This window comes from Guillardia theta (genome assembly GCF_000315625.1).
Source record: "Guillardia theta CCMP2712 unplaced genomic scaffold GUITHscaffold_5, whole genome shotgun sequence".
NCBI classification, from domain to species: Eukaryota; class Cryptophyceae; order Pyrenomonadales; family Geminigeraceae; genus Guillardia; species Guillardia theta.
In genome coordinates, this window is record NW_005434669.1 from 1,789 (window position 1) to 23,286 (window position 21,498).

A 21,498-nucleotide genomic window follows, 5' to 3' on the forward strand; every position below is an offset into this window, starting at 1 on the left:
TGCAGCTTCCTTGGCGCCCTGGCAGCTTCCCCTACACCACGCGTGCAGCCATGGTGCCTGAAATAACCGGCGCTGCCTGAAATAACCGGCGCTGCCTGAAATAACCGGCGCTGCCTGAAATAACCGGCGCTGCCTGAAATAACCGGCGCTGCCTGAAATAACCGGCGCTGCCTGAAATAACCGGCGCTGCCTGAAATAACCGGCGCTGCCTGAAATAACCGGCGCTGCCTGAAATAACCGGCGCTGCCTGAAATAACCGGCGCTGCCTGAAATAACCGGCGCTGCCTGAAATAACCGGCGCTGCCTGAAATAACCGGCGCTGCCTGAAATAACCGGCGCTGCCTGAAATAACCGGCGCTGCCTGAAATAACCGGCGCTGCCTGAAATAACCGGCGCTGCCTGAAATAACCGGCGCTGCCTGAAATAACCGGCGCTGCCTGAAATAACCGGCGCTGCCTGAAATAACCGGCGCTGCCTGAAATAACCGGCGCTGCCTGAAATAACCGGCGCTGCCTGAAATAACCGGCGCTGCCTGAAATAACCGGCGCTGCCTGAAATAACCGGCGCTGCCTAAACCCTAAACCCTAAACCCTAAACCCTAAACCCTAAACCCTAAACCCTAAACCCTAAACCCTAAACCCTAAACCCTAAACCCTAAACCCTAAACCCTGACGGTTGGCACACAAAGGGTGCTGTATGAGGGGCAAAACAAACTGGGGTCGAGTTCAACCCATGTGTAGCTTAGCCACCAACCCCTAGATGCCTCTCTAGCACCAGCATCCCCTCTAGGAACAGCATCCCCTCTAAGCACAACAGCATCCCCTCTAAGCACAACAGCATCCCCTCTAAGCACAACAGCATCCCCTCTGAGCACAACAGCATCCCCTCTGAGCACAACAGAATCCCCTCTAAGCACAACAGCATCCCCTCTACTAAGCACCACAGAATCCCTTCCCCTGTCTCTTGACTTGGACTTCAAGTTTCCCTTTGAGAGAAGGAAATGACATGAAGTGGGAACAACAAAGATCGGCATGATTTTGATTCCTCAATGGGCTTCATGGAAACTCTTTTGTCTATCTCTTTTTTCGCACGGATAATTCTTGTAGCTTTGCCGAACGTTGACGGGACTGCTCCAGATCCACAAATGACTGCTCGGCTACGGCTCTGGGGAAGCAACCAGTATGGACAGCTAGGATACGACGGACTCGACAGCCTCCAACCAAATTCTGTGAGAAGCATGCAGCACATGGACCCAGCATCAATTCAACAGCTGGCACTTGGGGGTGGACACAGCCTTGCTCTTGATAATCAAGGGAAGGTTTGGTCGTGGGGTTGGAACGCGAAGGGTCAGCTTGGCAGAAGAACAAACACTGCCGAGAGTTGCGATATCCTGCCTGTCCATGGTTTACCTCCCTGCCAAAAAATTTCAGCAGGGCACGAAGAGTCCTTCTCCATAGACTTGGAGGGAAGACTGTGGGCGTTTGGTCAAGGGCGATGGGAACCATACACAGTGGCGGATCACTTGAGTATTGGAGAACAGAACTTCAAAGATGTTGATGGTGGTGTTTTTCATGCAGCAGCTGTAACAGAAAATGGTGCATGCTTTTTCTGGGGGAAGCATGGGGTCGTCTGTCATGACGATGAAGGAGCAATGAAGGTTATTTGTGCCTCCGAGTTGTTTGTCAGCAAAAGTTGCCTTAGAATTTTTCAGGTCGGGCAAAATCCAATCCGCTGGGAACCAAAGGATGGTAGCAGAGCAGTACAAGTGGTCAGTAGTAGCCAAGCTCTTGTCAGCTCCTGATGTGTCCTTAGGCATGCGGTTGGAAGCATACAGTGATACTGGACAATGCTGGACGAGTCTGGGGTGTAGGATCGAACAAACATGGACAACTTGGAAGTCACAGTCCGTCGAGTTTTCCTACGCCAAGAAGTAATAGACTTGTGATTATTTCATGTTTGATACCATCCTGCTAGTTATTGAGGAGCTGAATGATAAGAAAATTTTAAAGGTTTGTGATCCTCTTGTTCCGTGATTTTATTCAAATTGTAATCTCGAACGATCAGATTGATGCTGGATGGTCGCATACAGTGGTTTTGTATGAGGACCGCACCTTAAAAGCTACAGGAAGAAACAATTTCGGCCAATGTTCTACATTCAAGGATCATTGGGAAGATGTATTTCTTATTTTGCTATTCGATTCCCTCTCATTGCTTTCAAGTTTTGCTGCGGAAGTGAAATGATTCTTGCTTGTCGAGATAAAACGGTAGTCAGAAATGTTATCCAATTTTCGATGAGTGCTTAAACATTTTAGCTATTCGCAGCAGGTTGGAATGAACATGGCAATCTTGGTACAGGTGATACAGAAAATCGATTTTCACCGACCAAGATTGAAGTTGAAATGCACCAAAGTATGCTACTAAAACTGCAATTCAGAGCACACTGTTTCTAACTTGAAAATTCAGATAGAGTGTTTTGTGCTGGAGGAGGACATTGTGCAGCGGTTACCGCGAGTCTCAGAAACTAGACACGAACATTTCTTTCGCTTCGATATCTTATACATTCAGTTTGAGAGAATGGCTTTGATGCTGTCTTTTAGCTGTTTGACCTTTGAGTGCCGTGCTTTCGCTTGGTCTTGCTCAGGTTTCGATAGATCACTGGAGATTCTCGACCTGTTTGCTACTGTGTAGGGGGAATTCATCATGTGCTTCGATGCCTCACTTTCATTGTCTTCATCGTCTCCACTACTTGAACTGTCAGGGAAAGTTATTTCCATGAAATATACGAATGTATGACCTTAGTGATATTGACTTTGGCCATTTCGGCCTTGGCCGTGCTACCCTTTGAGTAGATTTCTGCGGAAACACAATGTAACTTTAGTAAACAGCTTCGTCCTTAACCTTGTCCACTTCTGATGTCTTGTGCAGAGGTTTGATTCCCTGCGAAATGGGTTGATTTGTCACTTGCATTGAGCTGTGTGTGGCGTAAAGCAATTCCTATAACACGATTTACACAGCGTCAATGGCCAGAGATGAGTACAATATTCTTTCGTTGATAGTTACACCAACTCAAAACGTCTCCTTCGGCCTGAAATAATTCATCATCTTAAAATTTGAACTCAGGGTATTTAGAACTACCATTGCTTTCAGATTCGTAGTTGACTTCACCCTGTCCGAACCGAAGGTTCGAATTGCTTCGCTCGGCGACATGTTGTACGGCTGACTTCTGAAATAGAGATCGTATTCTTGGCTAAATTTCTTTTGTATCGTGAGTAATTCAAGGTGATTATGTTCATGGTCACCGACGAAATTTCATCAACGTTGACATGTTTTCTTGGTGCATGCTTGCAGCAAGTCAGTGTTGGCTATAACATCATCGAGCACACACAGATAATGATGCATTATTTACAAGACCCAGCAGCTTCAAGTGTCTGCAAACATCTTGATCCATGTTGAGCCCTCTACAGCGGGTTGGATCAGTTCCTGGTTGCAATGAGGTTTGAATTACGAGACGGCATCGTAAACTTGAGCCTTCAAGTATGGGAGGATATCGCATGGAACTGCATCTGCGAGAAACGATGAGATGGTGGACAAATGCAGAGACATCACTGACTGTCTTCTGGTTCTTCAAGCTGGACAGGAACAATGCTAGATTCGCTCAATTCTGCCGGCGAATTCTCCGTACAAGAGCTGATCACATCATGAAAGAGAGCAGCTCGCATATCAGTTTGCTTCTCGAAGGCTCCTTTCATCAGTGAAGTCTTGAGACGAATATCCATGCTTTCTTGCTTCATTCTTGCTGCCTCAACCTCCATGGCTGCGTCAAACTTTGATGGCTTTTTTTTCAACTTTTCAAAAAGGAGTGTATATTGAAAAACGATGGACACTGACGCCGACGCGATGCTCCTCGAAGCCTTGGAGGTCTCGGACATGCTTTCGCAAGTCTCTTCTCTTCTTCCTTCTTCTCAGTCGTCCCTGGTCGCCTCTTGTTCCTGCATGCCCAGGATTTCGGCGATAAAAGGCTTTGATAAGTATGAAGGGATGGACAAACCAAATGGGATCGTGTCCGAGCGCGCAACTAATTGGGATCCATTGAACCATAGCTCGCTTCCATATACTGACCAATCAATACAGGCATCACTGAAAACAATTTCACAGTTAACAAAAATTTTGTATGTGTGCTCTGTGGACAATGAATGCTCAGAATTCATGAAGAAGCATGGGGATAGAAGATGTTTTCAGAGTCTTGTTCAGACCAAAATCAGACCTGATGATGAAGGCAAAACAAAAAGAGCAGCATCTGTAAATTTTGACGATTTTTGGCGACATTTGAAATCTTTTGGGACGGTTCCTAAGTGGATTTCAACTCGCACAGCACGATATCTTTGGTCAAGACAAGGAAACGAAAACACGAGAGATATTTCTGAAGCAAACGAACAAATTGTGAACTTTGAACAATTTCTAGCTCTACTTTTGGATGTATACAACGAAGGAGTTAGTTTGAAGAATTATCAGCATCAGGAAGAAACACAGTTTACAAAAGATCTCTTTGATACGATAGAAGAAAACCTCGCTGAGGTCAGCTCTTCAATAAGGTTTCAGATAGATTTCGCTGAAGAGTCAATTTCAAGCTATAAAACTAAAGTTGAAATTCAAGAAGCAACTTTATTCCACTTACAGTCGGAAATACATTCCGTGGGAAATTCCAAACAATCCCTGTCAAACAATATCGCGTTTCTGCAAAGGAAATGTGAGACACTAATATATGAGAATTCACAGATCGAATCGTCGAAGCAAGAAGCTTTTGACACTATAGACAAACTACGACAAGAGCTAAAAATCAGCCAAGAGTTATGCGGCAGACTCAAAGTCGATGTGAGTTCAAAACAAGCAGCTTACGAGAAACTTCTTGATGAACTGAAGCTGAGAGAGGAAACATGCATGATGCTAGATAATGAAAAATGTCAGCTCATCCGAATGTTAGAAGGCTGCAAACTGTCAAATGAGATTGAACTCACTCACAACCGAGAATTGCAGGAGAAACTGGAAATAAAAAATGCCCAGCTAGCTTGTTATCAACAAGACTCTTCATGCTCTCAGAAACAATTTAGTGATCAAATGAATGCAATGAAACTACATATTACAATGATCAGCAAGGAGCTGCAAGTTTATCGAGCGGAGGAGCACATGCTCAGTAAAACACTAAGTGAGATAGAGAATCAGATCAATCCTTTGGAAACTTTTTGTCTCAACTTACACAAGAAATGCATCGCTGTCCAGGTATTCATGTTTTGTTCACTGACGGTGAAAATCAATGACTCTTCAGTGGACAGCAAAGTATGCATCTAAAAGAGGTGGAAATCCAGACGAAGTATGAGAAATCCCTTCATGAACACGACAGGGTGATGCAGAGTTTTTGGTTGGATATATTCCTTCTCTTGACTTATGTGCAGTTGAGAAATGAGCAAAAAGCAGAAATCTGCCGTCTGAATCAAAGCAACCAACAGTTCTTAATTGACATTGAGCGACTTTCTAATGAATTGAGAGAGAAAGAGGTCACAGAACAAATGATGTCAAGACGAGTCAAGACCGTTGGCGAAGAAAACTTGGATCTCAGCATCAGATTGAAACAAGCAAACAGAATTTCTCAAATTCTTGTAAACGACTTTGAAGCAACTTACACGCTGCTGAATGTCTCGATGTTTGTCAAGTACTATCTTGTGACATTTTGATCAGGAAACTCTCCATTTTATGATAGAAGATATCCACTTAGCTGCGGGAAAGCAACATGTAAACAGAATGAGATTGATTTTCGATTTGACTTTTCACAGCATTTTGTAAGAGAACTACAGCAGCTGAATTCATATGTTCAAACTCTACAAGAAAACCTTGCAGCAAAATCAATGGAAGTGGATACAATTAAGAATTCATTTGAGTCAAAAAATGCACAAATGCATGCCAAATACTGGAATTCCTACTCAACCTGTGAAACGTCATTATGTTCGTGTTGCTTTGAATTGGAGAGCCTGGACGCTTTGCTGTTTTCCGTAAAAGTGAAAGTGAGTCAAGTTTCCATGTTGTTTTTTATTTTATTCTCAAAGCAGGTGGAAAATGACCGAAGCGTAGAATCGAGAAGAATGTTGGAATTGCAATCGCTGCGTAATGAGAGAAAACGATGTAGCTAATGTTTTTCTGCATTTGGGTGCTAATATGATTTTTAGATCAGATTCTCAAAGAGGAATTGCAAACAAAACTTGACACCAGTGGGAAAGAACTTGACGACACAAAGGAAAAAATGATGTTGGCTCATGGCGAGTTGGAACGACTTTCAAATGAACTGCAAAATTCTCGACTTCAGCAAGGCTTACAAGGAACCAAAATGAATGAACTGGTAAAAGACAAACAATTGGTATGCGCATGACATTTCATCAGTGAATTATTGACCTTTCTACTAAGATTGAAATGCGTTTACAAGCAGCAGAACTCGAAGTAGAATTGCTTGTCGAAGAGGTTCGTTTCAGTTCATCTATGACCGCATTATGCTCAATCTTGAATTGTATTTAGCGCAATCAAAGGATGAGAGAGGTGAAGGCTGAACAAGCACATGTTTCAGAGTTGAAAGAAGAGGTCTCCAGCTACAAATGTGTATGGAGCTTACAGCAATCCGGGTCTTCAGGTGGAGAGAACCAAAGACTTCAACAAATCAATTGAGTCACAACTTGAGGTGTTGGCTCTGAAATTTGTGATCTTTTCGGTCACTGTGACACATTTAGATCAAGACACGTGAGATTTGTAAATTACAAAGCTCCAATGAGGAACTCCAGCAACAAGCAAGTAAGCTTTCTGACCAAATTTGCTTTTTGATGAAGAGCATCGTCAAAATTCAAATCTAAACGAGCATGAAACAGCTAGGCTATACAAGCAAGTGGAAGTCTCACAAGGACTGCAGACTAAGGTCGTTTTTCAAAACAATGAATGCGCCGTTGAAGGAGTTTTCTCTGATAGTGGAATCAAAACGTTGCTGACTTGAAGAGAAAGTTTAATGATTTGTGTGCAGAGGTGATTGAACCCGCCTGAGTGTTTCTGTGATGTCACCATTGCAGAGGGACGCTAAGATTGAAGAAAATACAGCTCTCAACCAGAAGATGATATCACTAGATGAAGTCGTGCAAGATCTCAATAGGCGACTCAAAATGTTTGATTTCGACATCCTTCTAGTTGTTTGTATGCCAGTCGATCTGCTGACTTTGCCATTGCAGTCTGCAAGAAGAAAAACAACAGCTGCAGGTAAGTCCAGCATCAACTGTCCGAAACCCTCATCCAAAAATTATCAGTTGGAAGCTAATCAACTGCATCAATACATGCAGGTAAGAAGAGTGCTGATCTGTATCAACCTTTTGTTTCGTATTGATGATCATATCAGAAAATTGAAAACGGAATTCTTATGCTGCAGCAAAAACATGTATACCCAAAATACAAATGAAGCATTTTCTCGATGATTGAATGACACAGCAAATTGAAATCAAAAATTTGAAAAAATCCAAAAATGACGTTCAGGTTTGCTGAACAGTGTTTGTTAGAGCTGTATGATGTGAATGATGGAGTGTGCCAGGTTCAGCTTGCAGAATTGCTTGAAGAAAAGCATCAACTTTTGAGCAGGATACAGCTTCTCACAAGGTACTTATAAAAAACACTTGCTGTGAACAAAGCCTGATTGCAAATACTCTTCGATAGGAAAAATGAATCGACCAGATCTCTATGTTCCAACTTGGAATTTCGACAAAAACAGATGGTAAGAATAGCTAAAACTTGCAAGCAGCTGAATGATAATCCAGGAAATAGAGATGAAGAAAGCTTGCAGTTTGCTTGCAAACAGTGACAGGCAATATCTGGACGACTTGATAGCGTTCAAGTCGCGCTTGACATGTTTGACAAACATTGGAGAAGAGAAGACTACCAGCGAGGAGGAGGGCATGGATCAAGCTATACATATGCCTGAAAGGAGTGAAAAGAACTGACGACAGATGAATTTTCAGCCTAGGTTTACTAAATCAATGAGACTGAACCCTGTGATACAGCAACCAAACCATGCGGTGAATTACTCATACTGGTTTCCCCTGTAGCAGGTCGTTGCCTTGCCAGTAGATCCATCCTTGGATGCAATGAATCCGCATTTCTCGATGGGAACGGCCTCGTAGACTCCCGCAGTTCCATTGAAGTTAGGCCCCTGCCAATGACGTCATTCCAGTACTCAAACCATCGCAAGTTCAGACCTGTCCGAAGGGATCCGAAATCTTCTTTGAGCTTTCGAGCAAAAGCGCGAACATCTGAGCATCGAATAGATCAGGTCGAGTAGGAAGTTTTTAAGACCTGGGAGCTTCGACAACAAGCTTTCACAAAAACAATGATGCTGACACCATCCTTTCACACCCACGGTCACAGTCAAATGTCATCTCATCACTGACACTCCTATCATCAGGTCAGCATCGCTCAGGTCAGCATCGCTCAGGTCAGCATCGCTCCTCAACCAATCTTCTCCCTCTACGTTGTATGTTTTAGCTGCGCCTGCCTGCCGCATCCGATCGGCTCCGGAAATAGATGGGTCATGTAGCCGACTATCCGGCGCTTCTGCTAGAGTTTACTCAACACAGCAGGAAGCTAATATCACGAGCTCGCCTCAGTGTATCATTTTATAAAATTGTTGAAGGCATCGACTTGCTAGCTTCCACGTGACATTGCGCAAGAAGGCAACGGCATGGCAAGGAAGGTCGGGGTAGCAGGGCTGCTAGGGCTTCTGGTGGCGTCGGGAGGAAGTTGGGGAAGGACTGCAACAGAGGCTTCATCGTCACTTCATGCTCATGAAGCTCACCAGCACCTTCAACGATTGAGAGGGGGTGCCATGCAGACTGGAGATGCCGAGCGAATGCTCAAAAAGATGGACGCTGACTTTCACGCTCATGTCAAGGCGCTTGAGAACGAGGACAAAGAAGCCGCTGCCAAACTTAACGAGATTCAGAACAAGTTTGAGAAACGTATTGAAGAGATCGGGTTGAAAGGGCGATTGCGTGATCCTGGGAGGAAGCAGAAGATTGTTGACATAGGCGTTCCCGTTGACGAAGAAATCTACGAGATGCTCTTGGAAGAACCGCCGATTTCACACACAAGACGAAACTATACCGACGAAGATCCTTTCATCCATCCTGATGAAAATGCAGAAAAGGAATTTCTTGCATATTTGGATAGGGCTGACGATTTGGGATCGCCTCCAAATGCTTGGATACGCCATCACCGATACCCCCGACTTTTCAGGTGTGAGAACAAGTTGGTTGCATGCCCATATGGAAATGTCGTCCTACCAATCAAGACAGCACTGCCATGGAAGACTAGAGCAACTCGTACCGGCAGGACTTTCTTGAAGATGAATTTCCGGCGAAATGTGGACAAGCAGCTTATCGCAGGAGATTCCGCTGTAAGTTCATGAACTCTTGCAAAAGCATGCAGAGAGTCATTGATAATACATGATTAGGCTATTTTCTCTGCTGTCTTTACTCATGACATTATACAAGCTGCTGGACAGCAGGGCATACAGAACCTGTGGGGGTTATCAAAACCGATTTCTGCAAATGCAGAGCATCTTGCTTCAAGTCTTTGCATGGTTCTAACTTGATTCTGCGCTCTTTTTCCTCCTTTCCTTACTCCATAAAATGAACCCCCTCCCTCCCTCCCTCCCTCCCTCCAAATTCATTTCGTTCTATTACGTTCAACCATTTTCTCCCTTACTCGGTTGGTTGATTGCCATTCACAGGGCTCTTCGCTGGTTGTCAGCTGGATCGCAATTGCAGCGCTTTCGTCGATTGGTGAATCATCAAGGTAGCTTGATTGTTCTCCCTCCACAACTAACTTCTCAATGTTTTATAGCTTGTTGTGTGAAGCATCTGAAGTATCCGGATCAAATTGTTTCTGCGCATCAGCTTACTTTTTCATACAGGCGGCATACTCTGCTCTTCACAAAGCCATAATCAGTGCTCCGCTTGGTCTACTCCTATTCCTTTTCTGCAGTGGGAATCACGTGGACCCGAATTATCTTACATTGGTGACATTCGAGTTTCAGTTCTTGTAAGAAGACTCACCCTGTCGCAACCAGGAAACAGTCCTGGTTCCTTTGTATCTTTCTGCTTGGAGATATTTCTTGTCTGCTCGACTCAACAATGATATTTAGATCGAGAAGGTCTTGAGGCAACCGAAGAGCATGTAATGTATTTAGAACCCATTGAATTTTCATTATTTTCATTTCAGTGCCGTAGGGTCATCTAGTTTCAAAAACTGCATTTGAGAGTGTGAAACATGATTCTTGTTCACGATGCATACCTCCACCTTGATTTATTACGCAAATCAATATGCTCATCTTTGATTTAAGAATATCTATGGCATCGATTTCACGCAACTCATCGGTAGAACTTCGAAAATGAGAAAGGGCTCTTTCAAGCTGCATACTGCCAGATCTTGATGACCATTTGGCTCTCTTGATTGCAAACAGGGCAGCGGTTGGAGAATTGAGTACTGCACTCAAGACAGACGCATTGATGACCACATGGAATGTAAGCGTGCGATGCAAATGAATTCATGCAAATCACACATCCATTGCTGGGATCTTCGACCGATTGGCTTGATTCGGTCTTTTCGTCGTTTTCTTGCGACTCTTGCATCTCTGCTTGATCTTTGGTCTTGTTGGTCTGGCCGAGATTTCCCGAACCCCCGCCACTCTTGTTGTCTGTTTTCAACTCATTGGTATCTGCATTTACATTGTCCTTCCTTTTCTGGCCTTTGCCTTTCTTAACATTCTCTTTACTTTGTGCTGATCTTCCTTCGATGCTTGCAACAATCCTTTCAATTTCATCTTTCTCGAAACTGTTGACAGAGGATGTTTGCTTTTTGCTATTTGGGTTCAGGCGGGATCTTTCTTCAGATTTTTTCCCCAATGACTTGCTTGTATTATCAAACCCGCCCCTCCCAGTTGCAGAGAATTTGTCATCAGTGACATGCAAGCTCATGATCGTAAGGAAGGATCTTGCTTGGTTCTGAACTTGCACGGAATGAGGATTCTCATCGAGGAGCCTTCTGACTATCTCAATAGCTCCGGCTGATTTCAATTTCGAAGCAAGTGATTTGGAGGCCGCAATACTGGTAATGGCGTTTAAAGCGTATTCGATCATACCAGGTTTCTTACACTCATCCAGCAATTCAACCAAATGCTCAACGGCTCTCTTTTGACCAAACACATCTTCAAATTCGACGCTCAGTCTGCATTTATCGATAATTTGACAAACTCCAGCTTGTATCTTCTGGCTGCTCGGGAATCTTTTCATGGCTTGAGCTATCACATCCATGTCTGCCTCCTTCACGATGGTTTCGATAAATTCACCCTGGCTGATTCTCGCCAGTAGAGTGACGATGGCTGCCTGAACCTCCTCATCGTGGCAGGTAGATTTCATGACATCCACTACCCCTCTGAGAATACCCTTGTCAATTATGGCCTTGATCACTCCATCAACTTCAGTAATGGCTGCTACGAAATAAATGGCAAAATAAAGGAAATCAGCACACTGCCGGTGTTTCCGCATCGAGTGATTCACGATGTCAAGTATTTCAGGTCTTGCACAAGCCTTTTCTTGCCCATTTATGGCAAACTCTGTGAGAAATTCCATGCCGAGTTGCTGCAGCATTAGAATTTCTTGGTGCGACTTCATCATGATTATGAGCAGGTCAATTACTCCTGATTGAATCTGTTTGATTCTTTGAGAAGTATGCCCTGCAAGATACTTCAAGTCCCAGAGTGCGGAAAATTGTATGTGAGTGACATTAGGATAATTCTTGAGAGCAGCGATCAACATTTCGATGCCACCATGCTTCAATACAACATGATGGACATCACGCCTTTCCCAAAGATCCGAAATGTAAACACAAGCTTTCTCTTGAACTTCCTTGTCATATGGCTTTGCTTTCATTTCCAATAGTTTCTCTTCAATCTCGCCTTCCGAATAGCATGCCTTTTTGGATTTGACCAAAAACCCTGACCGCATTTTTGCCGTGCCAAGTTGAGGTCGAAGAGCAGAAGTATCTTTTTTGGGGCTGTGTGGGATCAATAAAGATGAGCTTGCGTGATCAAATAATGTGAGCTCTGATGCTTCTATGCTCTCAAGATCTCTTCGCTGCTATGCTCTCAAGATCTCTTCGCTGCTATGCTCTCAAGATCCTCTCAAGATGTCTTGGTTATGCTTCGCTTATCAACACGCTTCCTGCCCCTCCCGGGCCCTGCTTGGTTCCCGCCAAAATTTTCGAAGCTCCGAGAATCCTCGGATTTATGGCCCTTCAACTTGGCAGTGACAGGCAACCCCGGCCCCGGGCCCCGGGCCCTGAGGCGGCGCCGCCCAGTACTATGGTAGTACCACATGAAGCCCGGTGCCGCCTACCCGGCCCTAGAGTTCACGGTTACTGCCAGGCTGTATACTTGAATTGACTAGTGCGGGGACAGCAGTCGGCAGGATTAGGTTTGGTTCTCGCTGTCTTTTCTCTTGATTCTCGCCGTTTGGCCTGTGCGACAGTAGTGTCATCAGGGTCAAGCCTCCTCGCCTCTCCTGATTGTCCTCGTACTGCTTTTTGCCGGGCCGGCCCGGCCCGGCCCGTGGCTCAGGCACTGAGCCTGAGACTCGCCTTCGGCGACCTTAAGAACTCTTGCGGCCGGGCGGCCTTCGAGTCACGGCCGGGGAGTTTGACTGGCAGAAGTGTAAAGTACCCACCCCCTGCATTAAATCCATTGTTCGTGTACCCCACCCCCTGAAAGGAGTCCGAAACAGAGACAACCCTCCAGAACAGCAGCGGCCACCCGTCCCAATGTAGACCAGAAATACATAAAATGGACCCGAATTTACGACCCCACCCACTCCCTCAGCGTGCTCCTTTATTGCTATGGGAGCGATGATATGCACAGGTGGGACATGCGGGAAAGACGAGACGCCATGGTCCTGTAAGAAGATCAGGAAGTAAATCAACTACAAAGAGAGGTTAACCCACAAGGGATGGAGTCTCAACCTCATCCTTTCACTGATGAATTCCAGGGCGACAATCGGATGTCTACAGCATTGGAAGAGCAGAAAGAGTATTTCATTCATTACGTCAGACGATTTGCCCTTCAGCCTGGTGATTTTCTAGAGCGACAGATTCTAGAAGCATCGGCAAGATTCTCTGTCTACAATCTTTTGCGAAAAAGCCAATTTCATCATCATTGAGATCAGCCCCCCAGCTACTTTTGCTGTGGGCGACTATGATAGCTCTTAGCCCGAACCGTTTTCTCTTTGATTCAACTCTCTGGGACTCAAATTCCGTCACTCTGCATTCTCGTTTCGCCAGATTTTCAGTGCTAATGATGCGCAACGGATCAGCAGGACAAGATGTAGGCTTCGCGGGGGAGGCTGGACTTTTAATGAATGGATGCTACCTTGAGCCTGCGAGCTCTCGTCGCACGGGGGACCGAATCGTGAATGAGTATGAGCAGCCTGTTGCCTTCAACGGGTGGTTCTTGAGGAACGGATATGACTCACCAGTCACCGACATGTCTTTGGTGATTCTCGAAATATCGGAAGATGGCGAGAAGTGGAAGAATTTAGCAGTGAGCAAACCATATTGCTCTTTGATCAGAGACTCCTTGGAGTTGAATTACGAAGGGATAGAGATGCCGACTACGCGAGGTGGCGAGGTTGTCTTTGATTTTACATCATCATGGTGTATGACACCAACCATCTTGGTTTCTGTTGCGCGGCTGATTGAAGTGTTTTCTCTAATGCTGGGCTTCCTTTTTGTATGGCATGGCAGTGATGATTTAATGCTGGTGAGTGTGATGCGTGTTTGACGCTGACTTCTGACAGCAACTGCGATTCTCAGATTTTGTGCACTGGATTCACCATTGCATCCCTGTTGTTGATCGGATCGGCCATCCTCTTTCGAATCGGCGGCGAGTGCTATGGCGTGCCCTTGACAGAAGGCTTGACGGTTCGATTTCAATTTTTCTGTCGAATTCAATGACCTGCGTTGCAGACCCTCCTTCTTTTCCCGACTCCACTGATTTTTTCAGATATTTTTGGTTTTGAGTTTGGACTTATCTGGGCAGCGGTTAACCTGATCGACAAAGTGTCGAACGGCAATTCTCAGATTCTTTCTGAATGTTTTGTCGCTGCCGTGATGATCTCGGTGATTATGACCCAAATCTACGTTTCGCGAAAAGCTCGTTTCGACGTGAGACAGGATGAGCAACAGTTTGATAAAGCATGGGACAGAATTTCGCGTAATGAACATGCTCATATATACTTGCAGAGCATTCAAAAAACCTTGTTGACAGTGCAACGAGAGTCCTATGAAATCTCACAGCGATTTCAAGCTGCAATGCAAAGTATAACTTCTACAAAACAGATTGATCTCGGAAAAGGGGCAGTCGTTGTCGAGCGAAATTCGCCAGCTTCGCTCAAGATGAAGAACAAACTGTTTCGTTCTACCTTCATCGACAGAGCCAAAGCTGAATATCAGGCATATTGCATCTCGAATTTGGATCAGCTCTACGCGCAAGCCATTCTTGTCTATCCCCTCTTCCTCCGCAAGGTGCAGCACATTGCTCACATCGCCGGCGGCTACTTTGCTGGGCGAGGAGAGGATGGAGCTGCCTCGTACATCTCATGGCGAGAGGCGGCAGGGAAGCCGGAGGAGGAGGCGAAGATCAAGTGGGCAGGGCTGAAGGGGTCGACAAGGGCGGTGGAGAAGATCGTGAGGTCGTACGGCGGGGACGTGAGCAAGCTGGTGGATGTGGTACGCGAGGCGATCGTGTTCGACAGCCTGCAGGACCTCAGCGTGGCAGTGCAGGCGATCACGAGGGACAGCGAGATCCGGGTGATGCGCATCAAGAACCGCTTCGACGAGGCGTACGACGCGAGGGGGTCGGCGGGGTATCGGGACGTGGCGATCAATCTGTGCGTGGTAGGGGAGGAGAGCGGGAGGGTGGGGGTGTCGCGCCATGTCTGCGAGCTTCAATGCAAGTTGAGAGAGTTATCCATCATCGAAAGTTCTGATCAGCATTCACGATACTTGCACTATAAGAGTTGTTATTGTGACTTTCTTCGATCTCTCACTGCTGCGTTTCAGAGAAAGGTTGACATGTTTTTGAAGTCTAAGAAGCCGATTCGCGTCAAGGATATTGCTATTTCAACGCGACGAGTGTCTGATTATGCTTCAGACTTAGCAGATAAAGCACAAAATTCTTTCGACGACTTTATCAAGTCATGCGATGGCTTCTCACGGCTCTTTCAGTTTTCGATGCTAAAGATTTCTTTGCCATGTAATATTCTTGATCGGGCTCTTGAGAACGGCTCGAACGGTTTTCGCAATGCAAGCTGGACCAGCGTTTTGTTTTCTGCAACACCTGTAAGGGCTCTGCTATGGAAGTTTCAAACAATTTTCTTGTTTTCTCTCATCGTATTTGGGCTCCTCGGTCTCTTTGTTCTGCACCGCCATGACAACGAGAGCATGAATCTTTTCTCAGCTCGAGCGGTCCTCTTCAGAACTGTAAAGACTCGCAATGGGACTGATGCAGCTTTGCTCACTAAGCCCTCGGTCTCTGACCTTGTTCTGTACAGATCTGGCTGTCGTGTCAACCAAACTTCAACCAAACTTTGGCTTAATGGAGCTGACGCTGTTTTGTATTCGAAAGAAGTGCTGGGGTTCAATGCCGTTCGCTTCAGGAATAATGAAGAGCAGGGCACCGAATGGGCTGACGCGGTAATTTTTCAAATATACCGCATGGAGGAGGATTTCGATCCCAGGCAGCCATCAGTAGCCAAGAAGGATTGGACGTTGATTGCCACATCTTCGAGCCAGTTTCTCCATCTTCAGTGCGGAGAGGATGCTGTGAAGGGATCGAAAAACTTTTTGACGAGCCTTCAACGAGGATCGTTTTCCGAAGTCGATCTCCGAGCGACTTGGAACTTTAACTTGTTACAATATGGTTGTTACATCCCCATGATATTCGCGTTTCTTATCACAGCTCTTTCACGAATTTGCAATTTGATACGACTTTCTCAAGCTTTCTTTTGTTGTTCCATTGCGGGTCCTGGCGTTTCTGTTCTCGTGGTTATGCTGGGTCAGTGGGTGGAAGGAAGAGATTTGTTTTATGCGAATTTCGACACAATCATTCAGGGAATCTTGTGGATCATGCTGGGTTGTCTTGCTTGGTTCAGGCAAAAATGGTTCCTCTCATTCATCCCGGTCTTGTGGGGTACAGTCTTTGCGCTGTCAGGAGTCCACTCTGTTGTGATATGCGGACGACTGTCGTTTTACCTTCAACCAGACCCCTTCGCCTTCTTGTGCATCTACGCCTTGATCACACTCGCCAGATACGTGAGCAAATTCATTTCATTCAAGAAGATTGAAAAAGACCTCAAGGCATACGAAACAGAATGGAAATCTATAGTACAGACTGATATCTCCGATCAACAAGAAATGCTGAAACGTGTGCAAGAGAATGTTAGAGAAACGATCGTTCGCCAACTTTTCGATGAAATTCACCAGACTGAAAGCGACCAGAACTTCGTTTCATCCAACCCACAAGTAAGCTTGACAATTCTGCCAACTCCGAACATCCAGCCAAGCCCAGTGAAATCCCTGGATCAGCTCTACGCGCAAGCCATTCTTGTCTATCCCCTCTTCCTCCGCAAGGTGCAGCACATTGCTCACATCGCCGGCGGCTACTTTGCTGGGCGAGGAGAGGATGGAGCTGCCTCGTACATCTCATGGCGAGAGGCGGCAGGGAAGCCGGAGGAGGAGGCGAAGATCAAGTGGGCAGGGCTGAAGGGGTCGACAAGGGCGGTGGAGAAGATCGTGAGGTCGTACGGCGGGGACGTGAGCAAGCTGGTGGATGTGGTACGCGAGGCGATCGTGTTCGACAGCCTGCAGGACCTCAGCGTGGCAGTGCAGGCGATCACGAGGGACAGCGAGATCCGGGTGATGCGCATCAAGAACCGCTTCGACGAGGCGTACGACGCGAGGGGGTCGGCTGGGTATCGGGACGTGGCGATCAATCTGTGCGTGGTAGGGGAGGAGAGCGGGAGGGTGGGGGTGTCGCGCCATGTCTGCGAGCTGCAGCTTGTCTTGCGCTCTTTCATGAAACTACGAAATGCGTCAGGGCACAAACGATATGTGAGCTTTCGTGACCTGCGAGGAGAATAGAAGAGAAATAGACCTTGACTGATAGGGGAGATACCCAACAGCTCTTACTGTGTAGTAGAAGTAAACTCTCTACACTTTCATGCAGGTCTCGAGTCGATCAAACTCTTCACATCTCATCAGTTATAATTCTCATTGTCTTGGCAGCGTGGTCGCGTCCGCCTCGTTACAGATGGAAACCGTAACAGCCGTTTTTAATGCCTGGGGCTCCGAGGCAGGGACGGCAGCGACGAGGAGAATGACAGGGGGAGGGCAGCGACGAGGAGAGGGAGAGAGGGAGGGAGGGAGAGGGAGGGCAGCGACGAGGAGAATGACGGGGGGAGGGCAGCGACGAGGAGAGAGAGAGAGAGGAAGGGCAGCGACGTGGAGATGCTGTAGGATTGATAGCATGCTGGGTGAGAGAAGAAGACAACAGGGGAGGGTGATGCAGGAGTACAGCACCTAGGCTCAACACGAGAGGTATCTGCTCAGTTTCACCGCTTTACACAGCTTTGTAATGATGATTGAGGAGATGGGTTTCGTTTTCATTCGAGAGCTTGTGAAGAAAGAGAATAGCAGGACCATTCTTGTGACTCTGAATCTCACTTCAACAATTGGCTCTGATCGAAACCTGCATAGGTTTACTCACTCATCTAAAGCTTCGAGTGGAAGATTACTGGTAATGGGCGAATCTCAGAAGGAAATCAAGTTTGATGAGGTACGTTCAGTGTAATTCTTGATTACTGAATGACAAACGTGCAGGTTGCTTTGAATCTTATAAGGGCAGAAACTATCCGGAAAGAGCGCAAGAATGCACGCCTAAACGAGACTTTTCGTCTTAATCCCAAGAATCTTGTCAATAGTATGGTCACTGGAAAGCCGAATGAAGACCTGCAGAGGTTTGGTGAAGCATCAGGAGCGTCGCACGACATCATGGGTCTGTTTGCCCTACATGTTCATTTCTGAGTCGCTTTCTCGTAGAGGAGTTGGACAAGACAATCAAAGAGACTCGCAAGGTTCCGACGGAGAAGTATGCTGCTCCCATCACAAGCAGCCATGAAATTGGATGGTTTAGCACGCCTCTGGTTCTCCAAGAAAACAAGATTCCGGTGACTGACGGACAGCGGCAGATGAAGCAACGAATCTCAGTTGGGCTCAAGAGCAACGAAATAACAAGCTACGCAGCTTGTGAGTTGTGCGAGTGTTTCTGCTTTTCCCTGACTTCATCACAGTGTACACTGCGGCCATGGGGAGAAACCCGTTCGCAGCGCGCGACAAATAAGATTCGCTATTCGTTTATCAATTCGGAACGCCGTTAGGAAAGTAGATAACAAGCGACTAACAAACAGTTTCATAATACAATTTCTAAGCTAAATCCCAGATGCAAATCCAGGAGTTTAAAGTGAGGCTTCAAGACAAGCCCAAGAGCCTAGCTCTTGTCAAAGCATCAAGTACAAGACGATACCCCCCCCTCTTCCCCCCCCCTTTCAAGGAGACAACAACAATTACAGAGCCCTCTCTGCACAGCTGCTGGGGATGACGCATACGTGCTGCCCAACCACCAACGGTTGTAAGGGTGTAATGTCCTGGTTCATGTCCAGGATGAGCCGCATGGTCGTACCAAATTTCGCCGCGAGCTTCTCCAGAGTATCACCCGGATTGATGAGCACGAGCTGACCGACGTTGATTAGCTGCCCGGCAGTGATCCCCCCCTCAAGTCCATAGCCTTCTGGCTTCGAGATACCCTTGTTCAGCGCCCACAGTTGCAGCCAACTCGTGCTGAAGTTTGCTGCAATCGATTTAAGAGTATCCCCAGTCCTCACCATGTAAAGACACTTTGGTATCCTCAGTTCAAAGCAAACCTGTGAGGAACCTCCTCCGTTCTTGCCGTTGAGGTAATCAGATGCCTGGAAGCAGAAGTCGCGTACTTCCCCGCCTGACTTTGGAGGAGGCACCCAAGTCACATTCATCGAAACAATATTAGATTGTGAGTTTGAATCCCGATACACAGGCGTTACAGCAGCTCCCGACCTGCAATGAATCAAAGAGAAATCGTTCAGTATGACACTAATTGTAGAAACATCAAATCAACTCACGGCAAACCAATCGGCGTGATGGTGATGTTGTCAGCTAGATTCATATCCTTTGCAACCAGTTCATACGTCCATGTTTGACCCATGAAGATGTACTCTTCAACTCTGCTCTGCTTTGGGTTCTCCCACACAGGTCCGTGATCTTGTCTCATGTAGAAGTCAATACACGATTGTGCCGATCCGATGGGATTAGTACTATTCACGAAGACTTGAAGACATATTACAGTCCAACTATCCATGATGGCAGGAACGGTCCAAACGACCGAAGCTTCATACCCTGTATAGCCTCCCCGCACGTTCGAGAGCATGGGATTGACGTCACTCACAACAAACCCATCAGGCACACTGCTGGTTAACAATCTCAACGACACTGGATCGGCACCAGGCATCATGAACCGAAGCACGTACTGATAAGTGTACATCTTGTACGCTTCGTTCACTGCAGGATAAGCATCTATTCCTTGACTGAAGTTGCTGTCATATACTGGAATCGAAGTCTGCACACCAAATATTTGAAGTTCGAAGTCCGCTACTGCCTTCGTGTTATGCTCGGCATCAGTGACTTCGACTTGCATCCAATACAGATTTTCTGCTGCAGCAGTAGATTTGGCAAGATCAGTCATGTTGACCCACATTGCTCCCGTCGTTTGGTTAATGTAAAGTCCATTCGCGTTCCAGAAGGTCTCATTCCTTAAAAACCACACGAAGCGGGATGCATTTTGTGATTGCAGCGGGTGTGGACCAGAATCATAAGCAGTGAGATAGAAAGGGGTCAACGCATCTGTCTGCAAGATAACTCTTGGCAAGATGGCAAAGTGCGGTGTAAAAAGAATGGCATCTGACATCAGAACCTCACTTGAAACGTTGAAGTAGCCATCATTCCTGTTTAGCACAGACTGTGATCGACAACAGCCTGAGAAATATGCCACGTAATTCTGAGAAACATCTGCATATTCGTGTTCAATTACGGCTTCACCTCTCCACATTTTCAGTTCATTGTCCACAAGCAAAACTTTTGTTAACACGATGCTGGACTGTCCATCTCCAAAATTTAGAACGGGATTGCCAAGCCCTTGGATTCGAATTGTGTCCCCCACAGCGATCTGTTGATTCTGCGTTTGGTACTTGAAAGGTAAGAACTCTGTGCTCCAGGCACTCACCTAAATTAAAGTCACAAGCCGAAACAACATCGAGAAAAAACAAGTGCAGTCACCAAGGTAAAGCGAACGTAGCTTGAAGGGAGGTCAGCTGGTTTACTCCAACTCAAGGAAGCATATTTGAAATGACCTCCTAGATTGCATCGATATCAGATCATTCCAATACTCTGATGCAAAGAGGACACACCTTCAGCTGGGTGTTGAACCAACATCACAAGTAGAATCCACAAAAGCTGTTTCATTATGTTTTGGCCTTGTATTGTCATGTTTGCCTTGCAGGAAGGGACCAGCTCATCTGGACGGTACAACGTCAGATGCTAGGTGAAGATCAATGCTGCTTCGAACGATCAAGAAGATCCATAGAATTTCATAAAATTTCCAGATATTCATATCTTGGAATTCTGTCAACTATCCTTTTCACACGAAAAGACACATCTGACGAACACAATACTGAACTCTTTTCATGCCTACACGTGAAAAAATTCGTGACGTACACAGAGATTCCTCAATGAACGACAGTGCTAGGTACAAAAGTCCTTCAGAATTCTCCCCCTGATTTCCAAAATTGCACAACTAGGGTGTTAACAAGAAGAAGATATTCACATCGAAGAGTTTCTACAGGAATATGACATCATTCCATCACGAGTAGAAAAGGAAGGAGACCAGCATTGAGAATGAAGCAGGAAACATGTGATCGACATCACTCTCATCTCCATTCCCCCTCCTCTCACCGCCTTCGCGGACGATTCCACACCATGGCTTCCCGGTCTGTGAGGTTAAGGGATCGGGGAGAAGGCAACACAGGGTAGGGTACAGAGAGGGAAGGGGTGGGTACCCACACCCCTCAAAACCTCAAAGCAAAAAAGGTCGGTGGGGTCCAACGATACCGGCACTTCGAGAATCCCTTCAGGCATAGAGATTTCATATTTTAATCTTTAAGTAAAAAGGCTTATCTACCTTTCACCTGCACCTCACACTGTTCGTTGGTTCAACCACGATCGGTGCGTCTT

General features: G+C 46.1%; 6 protein-coding genes across 6 annotated transcripts; 3 read left to right on the top strand and 3 right to left on the bottom strand.

The window, feature by feature from the left end:
* Positions 1–2,593: 2,593 nt before the first annotated feature.
* On the bottom strand, positions 2,594–3,929 carry GUITHDRAFT_100514 (hypothetical protein; the record flags this gene model as incomplete). The annotated part of the gene is made up of 9 exons (XM_005840451.1): positions 2,594–2,670; positions 2,720–2,742; positions 2,795–2,853; positions 2,899–2,994; positions 3,166–3,247; positions 3,300–3,341; positions 3,384–3,458; positions 3,506–3,563; positions 3,611–3,929. The coding sequence occupies 9 exons, from the start codon at positions 3,927–3,929 to the stop codon at positions 2,594–2,596; spliced, it is 831 nt and encodes a 276-aa protein (XP_005840508.1).
* Positions 3,930–8,752: 4,823 nt separating this feature from the next.
* Positions 8,753–9,478, top strand: GUITHDRAFT_100515 (hypothetical protein; the record flags this gene model as incomplete). Its single annotated transcript, XM_005840452.1, has 1 exon — positions 8,753–9,478. The coding sequence occupies one exon, from the start codon at positions 8,753–8,755 to the stop codon at positions 9,476–9,478; it is 726 nt and encodes a 241-aa protein (XP_005840509.1).
* A 1,000-nt stretch (positions 9,479–10,478) lies between these two features.
* GUITHDRAFT_100516 (hypothetical protein) lies at positions 10,479–12,077 on the bottom strand (the record flags this gene model as incomplete). The annotated part of the gene is made up of 1 exon (XM_005840453.1): positions 10,479–12,077. One exon carries the CDS (start codon positions 12,075–12,077, stop codon positions 10,479–10,481), a length of 1,599 nt encoding a protein of 532 aa, XP_005840510.1.
* Positions 12,078–13,318: 1,241 nt separating this feature from the next.
* GUITHDRAFT_100517 (hypothetical protein) lies at positions 13,319–17,262 on the top strand (the record flags this gene model as incomplete). The annotated part of the gene is made up of 3 exons (XM_005840454.1): positions 13,319–13,882; positions 13,936–14,043; positions 14,089–17,262. The coding sequence occupies 3 exons, from the start codon at positions 13,319–13,321 to the stop codon at positions 17,260–17,262; spliced, it is 3,846 nt and encodes a 1,281-aa protein (XP_005840511.1).
* Positions 17,263–17,920: 658 nt separating this feature from the next.
* On the top strand, positions 17,921–18,520 carry GUITHDRAFT_100518 (hypothetical protein; the record flags this gene model as incomplete). The annotated part of the gene is made up of 5 exons (XM_005840455.1): positions 17,921–17,956; positions 18,001–18,175; positions 18,220–18,323; positions 18,369–18,426; positions 18,471–18,520. 5 exons carry the CDS (start codon positions 17,921–17,923, stop codon positions 18,518–18,520), a joined length of 423 nt encoding a protein of 140 aa, XP_005840512.1.
* A 210-nt stretch (positions 18,521–18,730) lies between these two features.
* On the bottom strand, positions 18,731–19,521 carry GUITHDRAFT_150211 (hypothetical protein). Its single transcript, XM_005840456.1, has 2 exons — positions 19,335–19,521; positions 18,731–19,269 (listed from the first exon to the last, which is right to left on the bottom strand). The coding sequence occupies exons 1-2, from the start codon at positions 19,481–19,483 to the stop codon at positions 18,744–18,746; spliced, it is 675 nt and encodes a 224-aa protein (XP_005840513.1). The 5' UTR covers positions 19,484–19,521; the 3' UTR covers positions 18,731–18,743.
* Between the last annotated feature and the right edge of the window lie 1,977 nt (positions 19,522–21,498).